Source organism: Lates calcarifer, linkage group LG20, assembly GCF_001640805.2.
Source record: "Lates calcarifer isolate ASB-BC8 linkage group LG20, TLL_Latcal_v3, whole genome shotgun sequence".
Classification (NCBI taxonomy): Eukaryota; Metazoa; Chordata; class Actinopteri; family Centropomidae; genus Lates; species Lates calcarifer.
Genome location: NC_066852.1, coordinates 654861 through 667151, shown reverse-complemented (window position 1 = coordinate 667151; position 12291 = coordinate 654861). Strand labels below are relative to the sequence as shown.

General features: G+C 42.6%; 1 protein-coding gene and 1 long non-coding RNA gene across 2 annotated transcripts in view; both read left to right on the top strand.

Annotated features, from left to right (window-relative positions):
• Positions 1-6781, top strand: part of si:dkeyp-23e4.3 (rho GTPase-activating protein 7) — an 84035-nt gene extending 77254 nt beyond the window's left edge. The window contains 5 exon segments of the mRNA XM_018700558.2: positions 1569-1680; positions 1781-2017; positions 2106-2335; positions 3076-3249; positions 5325-6781. Of these exon segments, the coding sequence (XP_018556074.1) occupies positions 1569-1680; positions 1781-2017; positions 2106-2335; positions 3076-3249; positions 5325-5436 (865 nt within the window). The 3' untranslated portion in view covers positions 5437-6781.
• Positions 6782-7967: 1186 nt separating this feature from the next.
• On the top strand, positions 7968-11680 carry LOC108899865 (uncharacterized). The gene is made up of 5 exons (XR_001963620.2): positions 7968-8498; positions 9428-9491; positions 10331-10404; positions 11048-11113; positions 11466-11680. It is a non-coding gene; the product is annotated as an uncharacterized LOC108899865 (long non-coding RNA).
• Positions 11681-12291: the final 611 nt, after the last annotated feature.

Genomic DNA, 12291 nt, shown 5'->3' with positions numbered 1-12291 from the left:
GAAGCCAGAGTCCCAGCCTGTCAGAAATGTCACGCTTTATGGTGGGAACAATAATTCAGAAAATTGACTGCTGCTCGCCGCCGTTCTCCCACAGATTTATAAAATCTCATCTCTTTGTCTTCTGCTTTCGTGTCTCTGCTTTGACAGAACTCACCACTCCGACTGAGACTCAGACTTTTTAATGGTCTAACCGCCCATCTGACCGGCTCAGTTTGTTTAAAGCGTTCGTGTCTAATTTATGAACACAGCTTTTTCTTATTCGTCACAAACTAAAACAACATATCAGATAAAAAATCACAGAAAATGAGTTCCTGTGACTGTGTCAGTTTCCAGTAAACCTCAGCGATGCAACATGAAACGTTTCCAAAATAACCTGAATCTGTCAGTTGCAGTAATTGTGACGCAGAGCTGCTGATTCCAGTCGACTGCCGCCTGTTAAAACTGCTTCAGCTGACGGGCATGTATGCTGCCTGCAGCGTGAAGCTGACAGGTCACATGTTTCACACCCTCTTCCTGTTTCCTGTCCGTCCCAAAACTGTGGAAATAAACGTATCGAGCAGTTTAGCAGCTGTCTGTCTCTGTTGTACCATCGCTGAAGCAGTCGGTCGGAGGGGTCAGAGATAAATGGTGTTTATAGGCCCCGCAGGGAACCGTTAGGGTTAGGGTCAATGCACTGTACATATAGAGCAGGTCTAGACCGTACTCTTTATATTATAAAAATCACAAAGAGAGACCCAACAGTTCCCACCGATGAGCAAGAACTAGGAAAATAAAAACCTTCCTTTTAAGAGGCAGAAACCTGGAGCAGAACCAGACTCAGGGTGGCGACCATCTGCCTCGACCTGCTGGGTTAAGAAAGGGTTGGGGGCATAATACAGATTCCATTTAGAGACGTAAGTAATATTAATAATAGTAATGATAGCTATAAAAATAATAATGACACGGCACCCTGGGCGTCTCTCTGGACTCCACTCGTTCATGCCAGACCAGCATTTTTCCACCTCAAAAACATCTCCTGGCTTCATCCATTACTCACGAACTCTGTAGCAGAGACCCTGATCCACGCCTTCGTCACCGCCCGTTCGATTATTACGTCGGAGTCTTGTTCAGGATTTCCAGCAAAGCCCTGGACAGACTCTCAGACTCTCAGGCTTCTTACACCCTTAATCTCATCTGTCTCCACTGGCCCCTTGTGTAAATCATGCATCACCTACAAGATCCTTCTCCTCACTTATAAATCCCTCACTGCCCTAATCTATACACACAGTCCTGGATGCTGCGATCCTCAGCCATGGGTCTGCTTTCCGACCCTCACACACTCTCCTCTTTGTTTATTTGCTGTGTCCTGTTTTAAAGCGTCTTTGAGTTTCTAGAAAGGCACAATATAAATCTAAGTTAATATTATTTCCTTCTTCATTATCCCCAGATCTTTGCGTCTCTGACAGTTCAGTTGGCTGTAGCTCAGTTTGATGGATCGATCCCCAAGTTCCTCTCGTCTAATCTAAGAAACTATCCTCTTACAGGTGATGGTAAATTATATAAATAATTAACTGTTGTTGTTGCTGTAGGAGTCACAGGAAGTACAGCCTGGGCTGCCCGAACCAGCGGGACCTGAGCGAGAACCTGGCTGCCACCCAGGGCCTGGCCAACATGATCACCGAGGCCCAGAGACTCTTCCAGGTACAAACGCCAACCACCTGCTCCACAGTTGGTATTTTAATCTTTATGAATGGAGCCCGGGCTGATGTTGAGACAAAATAAACATCAGTCTTTTCTGTAGCTTCCAGAGTTTTGGCCTGGTCGGTGTCTAAGTCCTGCAGGCCCCACTGAGGACTCCCTGTCTGAGGAAGGAAGAGGCCCGGTGTCCTCCAGTCAGAGTGGAGGTGAGGAGGAGCAGGAGGAGAGGAGGAACAAGCTGCAGCAGAGCACCCAGCTCCTCCTGAAGGAGGCCAGGGAGAAGAGCCGAGGCTGGGAGAGCCACCCGGCTCCAGAGCATGTGGACCTGGCCTTTAAAAAGGTAAACCAGACCTACAGGGAATAAATAGTCGGCAAAGAGGGAGCGTGAGCGTCCTGAGTACCATTTCTCTTTCTCCCCTCGTCTTCAGATGGACGACGGCTGCCCGCTGTGGATGTGGCGAGGCTCCGTGGAGGTGGACGCCCCCCAGAAGGAGCTGCTCCACCGGCTGCTGAGAGAGCACCAGCTGTGGGAGGGAAGCCTGCGCCAGGCCACCGTCGTCCAGACCTTGTCCAAGGACGCCGAAGTCTACCACTACCTCCTACAGAGCCAGGGCCACGGCCTGGACTCCCGGCCCCCACAGGAGCACCTGCTGCTCAGGTAATGAGGCAAGGCGAGCCCCAGGCTTCACGGGCCTCTGGGTGTTAACCTGCTGAGCTCCACGGAGCAGAGAGGACGAAGCTGAAACTACTGGATTTTAACTAAAACAGAGTATGTGTGTGTGTGTGTGTGAGGCTGATGAAAATTTAATCTACCCCTGAAGTCAGATGAGACATGACGGGATCTGTGTTTGCAGTCGCACCACATTACACTGTGGACCTCCCTCTGACGGCAAACAAGACTCTGAGTTGTCCCAGAGTAGAAAATAAAAACACTAACCCTAAATTATTAACACAAAGAAAGAGGGTGATGTTACTCTGTATTGAGGGTGTAGATCTCCTGTAACAGCTGCTCACTGTAGTTTACAGCTAACGTTACTCAAACAGGAGAATGTGAATGTGTTGGGGACTATTTTCAGCGGTGGATTAATCAACATTTGGGGCTCCAGTGAGTATTTGGGGCTGATGTGTTTTTAATAGTTTTTAGAAAACAGATAATACTTGTATGGGATTTGTTGACAGTAACTCCTAAATTTAACATCACCAGACCTGCAGTCATCAGTCTTTTTGCACTCGGGCTGAAACAGAACCATAAATATCAGTTCCACGTCTCTGAAGTTTGGTTAAAGTTTCTAATCGACTAATCGATTATTCGTGCACATCCCTAGTCTTTATTTAAAGCACAGATTAGACAGCTGCATCAGTTGCATTTATGTGCATCCTCTCCCTCCTCTTTCTCAGAACCTGGCAGTCAGACCTGACCTCCGGACCCCTGTACCTGTCCTCTGTATCCACGGAGCACCCCGAGGTCCTGGTGGAAGGGGTCAGGGCTCAAGTCCACTCCTGCCTGTACCTGCTGGAGCCCAGCGGAGCCAGGAAGACCCGGCTGACGCACCTCTGTCGAACCGACACCAGGTAAAGGTCGGCTGCAGAGGAAGGACAGTTCTTAAACCAGATCTCAGTTCATATTAAAGTGGTGGAATGGCCCTTTAAGCCCAGACAGACGTGAAACCAAGGGCAAAGTGAGCTGCAGGAGCCACAGAGAGGCTGAGAGGATTTAAGGCTGAGAGAAGCCCATTAAAAGAAATATCTGGAGAGAGCACTTAGACCACCTTATCTGTCTTAATTGAGCCTGTTCTGTGTTTCTGACCTCTGCCAGCATCTATCTGCAGAGCCATCACAACCTCCCTGCAGGTGAGCATATGAGCGAGAGACCGAGATGAGGAGGAGGAGGAGGAGTAACAGCCCCCTTTTTCTCATGATTCATGCCCTTTGAAACTAAGTAGCTGCAGATTTTCGGCTGCTTACGTGATCAATTTGACTCTCGGCGGAGCCTCGCAGCTCCATTTGTCTCAGTTGATTAAATGAAATGAACCTCCATGCGACAGAAAACAGGTGGCGGCGGCGGCGGCGCTCTCACAGAGCAGCTCTGTCATTACCACACTGTAGGTAGAGGGTTTTTTATCCTCCCTCAGCAGCTCAGGTCGGCAGCAGGAAGAGACCGCAAGATTTGGTCAATTCAGTTATGAGCACGCACCGTGTTTCCTCAGCACAGATTCAATATAACGGAGAGCACAGGGACCAAAGTGATAACAGATGAGTACGGAGGCTCAATCCTGCCAAAAACTAGAAACATTGTAATATATCAGTACCAGACTCCAATTGACAAAAACAGGAATTTTACTGAGCAGAAAAATAAGAAAAAATAATAATACAAAGTTCTGTCTCTGTAGGAATCCTATCATCATGTTGTCAAAAAGTTATCACCAGTTATCCTTTAAGTACTCAGTCAGAACTTTCTCCTGCTGTGTTGTAATTGTGAGAAATGCTATCCCATAACACTGACGTAGGAGGATAAAACTCCATGAGAAAGCGAGAGCAGTGTGTGCATGCAGAACTGAATCGAAGCCTCAATTCCTGGATCATTCACAAGCACCCAGCAGCAGGCATCTGAGCCACGTCGGCCTGCCAAGGTCCCTGTTATGCAAGAGTGATCGTGTAAGAAAGAAGTGCAAACACCCGGAAGGATGAATGCCTTCACTCTTTGTCTTTCTGTCACTTTCCCCTCGCCTTTAATTTCCTCTCATGACAGAGCTCAAGCTAAAAGTCTGCGCTTGTGCCAGGGCCGTCTTGAGCTTATTTGCTTGATGACGTTAATTTTAAGTGCTTGTTAGCTCTCAAGGCAAGACAACAGATCCACGGCATCAAGGTCGATGGGGCTTTTTACAGTACAGGCCTGTGAAACAGATCCTATCGCCTGCAGAGGAAATGAAATACCTTATGGCCTCGGAGAGTGAGCGGGAGAGAGAGAGGGAGACGTCAAGGATGTTTAGTTCAGACCGGACTCTGCCTGAAACTGCAGAGACAACAACAGAAACAACAGACTCATGAAAGATGCCAACATGCTTAACTTTTAGAGGAGTGCAGTTTTAGGGAATGTGCTGCTGTCGGCAGTGCTGTGCCTAAAACAAGAAGCTGACCTTATTCAAGCAGCACTGAGATTTTTTATTTATTTAACCTTTATTTAACCAGAAGAACAAGCACAAGGAAGCCACATTTTAAAACTGCAGCTATTAACAACAGCGACACGCTAAAAGATAATCGGCCTGAGTCCTGATCAAAGTCAGGTCTGATTATCTGATGGTTGTAGAGGTGATCATGTCAGATTTGACCTTCCCAGTACAGTTTACAGTTGGTAATCATGGTGAGCTGAGCTGTAGACACTGAGCAGAGGTTTGCATATATAAGACATCGCCACAGTCCAGTGTAGATAAAATATCAGTTAAACTAGACTGTTTGACATTTTTCCTCCACTGCAGCACAAAGTTTGTGCCTCTTTCCCTGCGGTGTTTTAAAAACGTATATGGAAATGTTTATTCCTGAAAGTTTATCCCAGACGGCCTTTAACCATAATATCATCTTTAATCTTACAGACAGTAGGCATGCAGTTCTTTCTCTGACCTTTCCTCTGTCTGCGTTTTGTCTCGCAGAGGTCGGTCGCAGCAGTGGCACAGCAGAGTGAGCGGACATCTCCTGGCCTCGGCTCTCCTGGCCGTCAGAGACTCGTTCAGAGCTGCAGACTACAAAGAGACCAAGATCTGAGTGGAGGACGAGGACTGTGGGATGATTTACAGATTTTGCACTAATCCGGGGGTTAGACTGCGTCGCTTCCTCCACCTCACGGCAGAAATAAAGAGGAGACTGCAGCATCATTTTCACAGGACTTTCTGTAAAGTTGTAAAAGTGAAACTCGAGGCTCAGAGCACAGCAAGAAGGGAAGGTGACCTCTGAGGGCCTCCCCGAACCATTTGCTTCTCTTTGGCTTCTGTTGGATTTGCTGTATGTGTTTTTTTTTCTTGGTGACCTTGCAGATTGCCAGCAGCACCTCTGCACTCCCTGCTGCGACTGTTACGCTTCACACTCGAGTTCACAAAAAAATGCAAACGACGACGAGCTTTGACAAAGAGCGTTTGATTCAGAGGGGGACGGGTGAGGAGCTGAGGCCTGATGTGACTTCTAAACTTTAGAGGGGAAAAAGGTTGAGATGAAGCAAGTGGACAGTGTGGCTCGACTTCTTTCCTGTGGGAAGCACAGAAAAGAAGTCGAACCACACAGGAAATAAGGACAGAAAACATCAGGAAACAGACTTTTAGCCAACAGACGTTTGGCTTCAGTGGAAAGAGGAAGAGGATGAAGGAAGAGGAGAGCTCGTATCAAACCGAAAAGACAGAGCAGGTCTGAACGGTGCAGCCGCTCGATAGCAGGATGTCGTCTGGAGTCTGATGCTGTGTTGACAGTTTCTATGAAAACAAACATTGAATGATTTATCGAATTCTATCGAAATATCTGTCAGAAAAATCAATAATCCAAAATAGTTTTTTTCCCAAACTCGTTCTGCCCTTGATTCCAGAGAAGGCTCCTTCACCTGTACAGAGATAATTACCCATGAACAGAATCTACCTCTCCACAGGACGACGCCACAGTTGCGTGACTTTGAAAGTTGTGAATTGACGGAGGCCTCGCCACGCAACACGGCGGCGGGGGCGGGGTGGGGGTGGGGGTTAGGGTCTTTTGTGTGTTTCCCGGCACTGTGACGGATATCCAACCTGACAGCTCCCTGGATTTTTTAACATTTGTATTTATTGTGTGTGACGTTTATGCGTCTCTGTGCTTGTACAGTCTGATTTCATGTGGCACCTGAGCGTTGCTTCACTTTCAGAGTCGGCTTGTCCTACATATAAGCGTCATTGTGGTGAAGTAGGTCAGGTGTGCAAGGAAATGTTCATAATCATCATACTCCAGAGTATTTAACTTATATCTAAATACAAATTTCTTATATCCAGATATCTTTATTTAATTTTGAGCTTTCAGAAAATCTTGTGTGTGTGTGTGAAATCTAAAATTATCAGTGCCAAACTCCTAATTAAAATGTTTATTTCTCTCTTAACCTGTTTCCTGTTGTTTTTTGGAGTTTTTTTCCCTCCCTCCTCTGCTCCTCGTCTCAGTGCCAAACAGATTACTGACTGTAATTTCAGAGGAAGGCGGGGGAAACAGCAGCCAGTGTGAAGATGAGGCGCCACACTGTGCCACTGAAGCGCAAGAGATTAATACGCCTGGCAGCGTGATCTCGCTGCAGACGTCCAAAAAAACTCACCTCTTTCTCCTTTTCTTATGCTCACAAACACCCACTTGTGTTCAATTTGCATAAAGCTTATTTACATATCGTATTGATTCATCTCTGGGAGATCAGATAGTTAAATCACTGATAAAACACTCGGCACAGAGGCACTCAGAGCGGGAGACAGATGCCGAGCAACAAAACGTGAGGTAAAAATACTTCTTGTGGCGAGGACGTCGTGCCCCGGTCTAAACAGGATTTTAAGGAAGAGGAATAATTTATGCAAATTACAAATAACAGAAGCACCAAAGTGCCTGCAGGCAGTTTTAATTTCTGTACGAGTCTGTTCCTTCCATATGGCGCTAAAACACCATGAACTGAACTTGGGATGAACTCGAGGTCAAAGGTTAAAGACAAACCATGTGGCCATCTATACAGTGGCCCTGAAGTTCACCATGGATGTATTATTATGATAATTACAATACATATATCAAATATATATAATCACAGATCCTCATGTTATTTACTAAACACACTTGCACCTGCATTAAAATAACTCAAATAATAAACCGACCCTGTTTCCCTGAGGAGGTTTTGGGTTATTTGTATCCTCAGATGACTGTTTCCCTGCTCATCAAAGGGAACATCCACCACCTCTTCTTTTAACATCACGTCTTTTAGCCAGAAACAAATCAAGGTTACATGGAAGCTTAACAAATCCAACGATGTGTGTATCTGAACTGCTGAAAGATGAAAAGCACAGTCGCTTATTTTACACACAATAACGCCACACTGATTGAAACAGGCTTAAGAAATATTATTTATTTGTGGTGACGCTATTAACATTAGAATTTTTGTTTTGGCTCTATGACATGTTAATTTAATGCTGTGTGTTCACTGTCATTGTCATTAGAGCACAAGCGACAGACATTCATTTCTTATCTATATAAACTATAAAATCAGAGAAAATATCTCTGCTCATTTTTATTGTTCTTAGTGTCATGATGATTGAATCAGAAGCACTGGAACAATCCTTCTGTATTTATTTTGTTAGCATGTATCGTGTTGTTTTCTGTAGGTGATGTTGATATGGATATGCACTTCACATTAACCCATGGTGTTAACGTTTTGGTTTTTGTTTTTTTTTTCAAATTATGAATTTTTAACGGCAGCTTTACCGCCCTGATAGTGGGTTTAAGGTTCCTAAAATCACTTTTTACTTTACTTATTTAATGGTCTATCGTTTTTCCAACCCAGTTTAGATTAAACCACGCCCACTTCCGTAGAACGAAGCGGTTGCTGGGCGGAGCAGAGTCAGCCAACCAATCGACGCTTTGTCTGTCGTCACTGGTCTGCGACGCGTGTCGGGACATAGTCGGGAAGGACAGTGAAACTACGGAGAAAAACATACGTTTGAGTGACCGCTTCGTTAGCACTGTGAGAAGCTTCATTAACGGAACAAGTCTGGAAACCAAAACAAGCTTTGGAGCTGTTGTTGTTGTTGAACGCAGTGAGGCTGGACGCTGAACAAACCTGCGGTGCCACGGTAAGCTAGCCAGCTAACTAAGTCTTCAGGGGTGAACGTTAGCATTAGCATTAGCCTTAGCCCTCTGATATAATGACATCCTTTGACTTCATTTCCATTTTCAGTCGGTTTTATTGCCTGAGTAAGAGTGTGTTTGTGTTTGTGTGACTGAACTTGAGTTGTGAGCCTCTAACATGGCTGGATGATATCATAGTGCATCTCTTGGTAGTTTGTTTACAACTGTTTGCGGTCACTTTAATTTAGTCATTTTAAGTCAAAAAAATTAAAACACTTCACACCGACTACTTTATTACTGTTTCAAGGTGAATCACAGTCAATTTTTATAATCATACAAGTATGACTTTTAACTGAATGAAGGATTTTTGTTATCGGACGTATGGAGCTTAAGTTACAGCCCCTCCTGGTGTGGTTGTTTTGCATACTGTTGTATTTCTTTGTGCTTGTCTGTAGTTTTGTGTCCATTTCTGGTCATTTTACGTTTATTTGTGGGTATGTCTCTTTGTGGTTGTTTTGCATCATACTGTGTCTCTATGCATTTATTATAATATATTGCAGGTGGTTGGGCCTGTGTGTGGTAGTAATGGCCATCCATTGATCTTCTACAATGTATATTACTGATTAGTAATGTGTTTGTGGTGACTTTATACTTTGATTTAAAAACAGTTTTAGAAACTAGATGTCAACTCTGTACCTTTTGAAAGTAAAAATGATAGTTTATAGTTACATTTTTGTAAATAGGTTTTCTCTTTGAGGTCAATACTGTTTGATTTCATTAAAATAACCAATTTATTCACCTCAAAACTTTCAGTTGTCATTATCAAGGTTCTAGTTTAGTTTTCAGTGTTGTGGTTAAGTTACGGTGGTGAGAAGTTTGTATTTTTTATGAGTTGCTTTATTAGTTTTTCATGTGTTGTTGTTGTGGTTTCCAGGTCTACTGGTTCAGTTGCTGCAGCCTGGATGAAAATACCAGCTCTCACCATACAGACCAAACAGGTGTGTGTCCTAAAAATTTACCCAGTCTGAAAAAAATGTGTTGAATTATTAATGTCAGCAACCACTTTCAGTCTTGATACTGTTTAAATCCCAGGGTCAAACCTTGGTATAACTGATAAACCGTACGTCTATAAAATGTCAGAAAACAGTACCAGTTGTAATTTCCCCGAGCTCAAAGTGACGTCCTCCAGGCAAATATTTGTAAAATAAAATAAACCCAATAATAATAAAAACAAATATTGATCAGTTTTCCTCCTGTGGAGTAATCAGTTGTAGCTTTCCTCATCTTCTCACCTTAGAATATTAAAAATATTAAAACCACTAGATGATACATTTTCTCTCTTTGGATTGGGGCTTTCAGTCAAAGTAGGATTGAAAAAATAACTCAACATCAGTTTGATTGTACATTATCAGAAGTTCAGGACAAAGTTTTGTTTTTTAATTGATAAAATAAACTAATTTTTATTGATGTCCATTTTCTAGGCACACTAGACTACACATGTTAACTGTCAGAATATGACTTTTAAAATATCTTCGCAGAATAAAACAACCTATTCACTTACCAATAATTATCCACATAAAGTTGCTGTTAAAACCTTTGTAAATCTTTTAGAATACATTGTTTTAATTGATATACACAACTAAGATGCAAATTAAATAAATGCAGATTCAGTTGCATTGGATTTAATCATCAAACTAAAACACAAAACTCTTCCTGCTTTGTTTGTTATAAATGTCAGTAATGTTTCTGTGATTATGGTGCAAGAAGAACTCAGACCTTTCACTGAAGCATAATGAACTGTACCACAAGTTAAAACCCTGTCTTTTATGTCCTCCAGGTGTCACCATCGCTTCATGATCGCAGAGTCATCGTACAATAAAGAAGTTCTTCAAATCCAGAAGATCCCTTCAGGTAAGGTCATAGAGTAACAGCATTACATGAACTGTCCAACAGGGGGCACTCATATTAAGCTGTATATGTTCAGTAACTGCTCTGTCTTAAGTCTTTCTAGTTTAATTGTAATCTGTATAATTTGTCAGAAAACCAATTTAACTGATCAATCAAGTTTATTTACAATGTATACGTATGAACAGTTAAAAGAAAATGAAAAAGTTAAACATCAGCTAAAACAAGAATACAATATCACAAATATTTTTTTCTCCAAGATGTAAGGATATAAATGTCTGTTTCTGTAACATATTGGGAAGATATGTTTTTTATTTTCAGTTAACAGTTATGCTTTGTTACAAGTGGCCATTTTTAAATTACTAGAGATACTGTGACATTTTTATGACATTTTTGACCACATACTATACTATGACATTTTCATGACGTTTTGGATCCCTTACTGTATTATGACATTTTTATGACATTTTTGACCACATACTATACTATGTCATTTTTATAACGTTTTGGATGCGCAATTGTCTTTCTTAAATATTGTTCTGCAGTTTCAGTTGAGTGCTCTTGTAAAATAAATTTTTTTTTTCTTTGTGCATTTCTGTGTTGAACAGCTCATGGTGAATTGATCATTTCCCTCTTTTATTTCCTCCAGGTTTCATCTCTTGATCCATGAGTCCAGAGACCAGAGAAGATCCAGGACAGTGAGGTGTCCAACCAGGTAATTTAGAAACAGCATTACATCACCTGTGCACCAGAGGGTGCTGACATCAGCTCTGACACAGGAAGTTATATAAACACTCAGTAAGCAATCAATTAAAAAGTCTCAACAGTTCAGTAGACTCAACAGGTTTTTGTAAATATGTTTAAAAACAGTTCAAATTAAGTTTCAGGACTGTTTTGTTCCCTGATGTCTTTTTAAACTTCAGACATTAATGTGACAAAGACTGGTTTACAATTACTACTTGAACTAATATGTTGGACTTAACTCTCAGAAAAGATTAATGACAGTTTAGAGAAGAAAATCAGATTTATTGATCAGGTTCACTGATTAAGATGTTGTGTCTTTGCAGGACAAGAGAATGGCAGCTCAAGTTTTGGACCTAAAGTGGATCACAGAAAACAACACAATAACACACAATGCCACTGGGAGGTGCTTTGTCTTCTGTTCTGTAGGAGGAGAAGATCTCCTTATGTGTACTCATCACTACATTAAAATGGTTAAACATCTCTCATTATCTTTGCTGCATTGTGTTAAATATTGTTTACATCTGAATCAATAAAGTTTTGTAACTCAGCTTTTGAGTTAAGTTTCTGTTTTCACATTATCACAAAAATGATTTTATAATGCAGAAATGCTAACTATTCTCAACTTGCACCAATCAAAATGTATGATGGAAGCTAACCCTAACCTCTAGCTTACAGCCGTAACCCTAACCCTAACATCTGGCTAACAACCCTAACCCTAACATCTAGCTAACAACCCTAACCCTAACCCTAACCCAACCCTAACCCTAACCCTAACCCTACAACCCTAACCCTAACCCTACAACCCTAACCCTAACCCTATCTGGATAACAACCCTAACCCTAACCTAACCCTAACCCTAACCCTAACAACCCTAACCCTAACCCTAACAACCCTAACCCTAACCTACTACAACCCTAACCCTTAACCCTAACAACCCTAACCCTAACCCTAGCTTTACAACCCTAACCCTAACCCTAACCCTAACCCTAACCCTACCCTAACACCCTAACCCTAACCCTAACCCCTACACCCTAACCCTAACCCTAGCCTCTGTTAACAACCCTAACCCTAACCCTAACCCCCTCTACAACCCTAACCCTAACCCTAACCCTAGCCTCTGTTACCTAGCCCTAACTAACCTAACCCTAG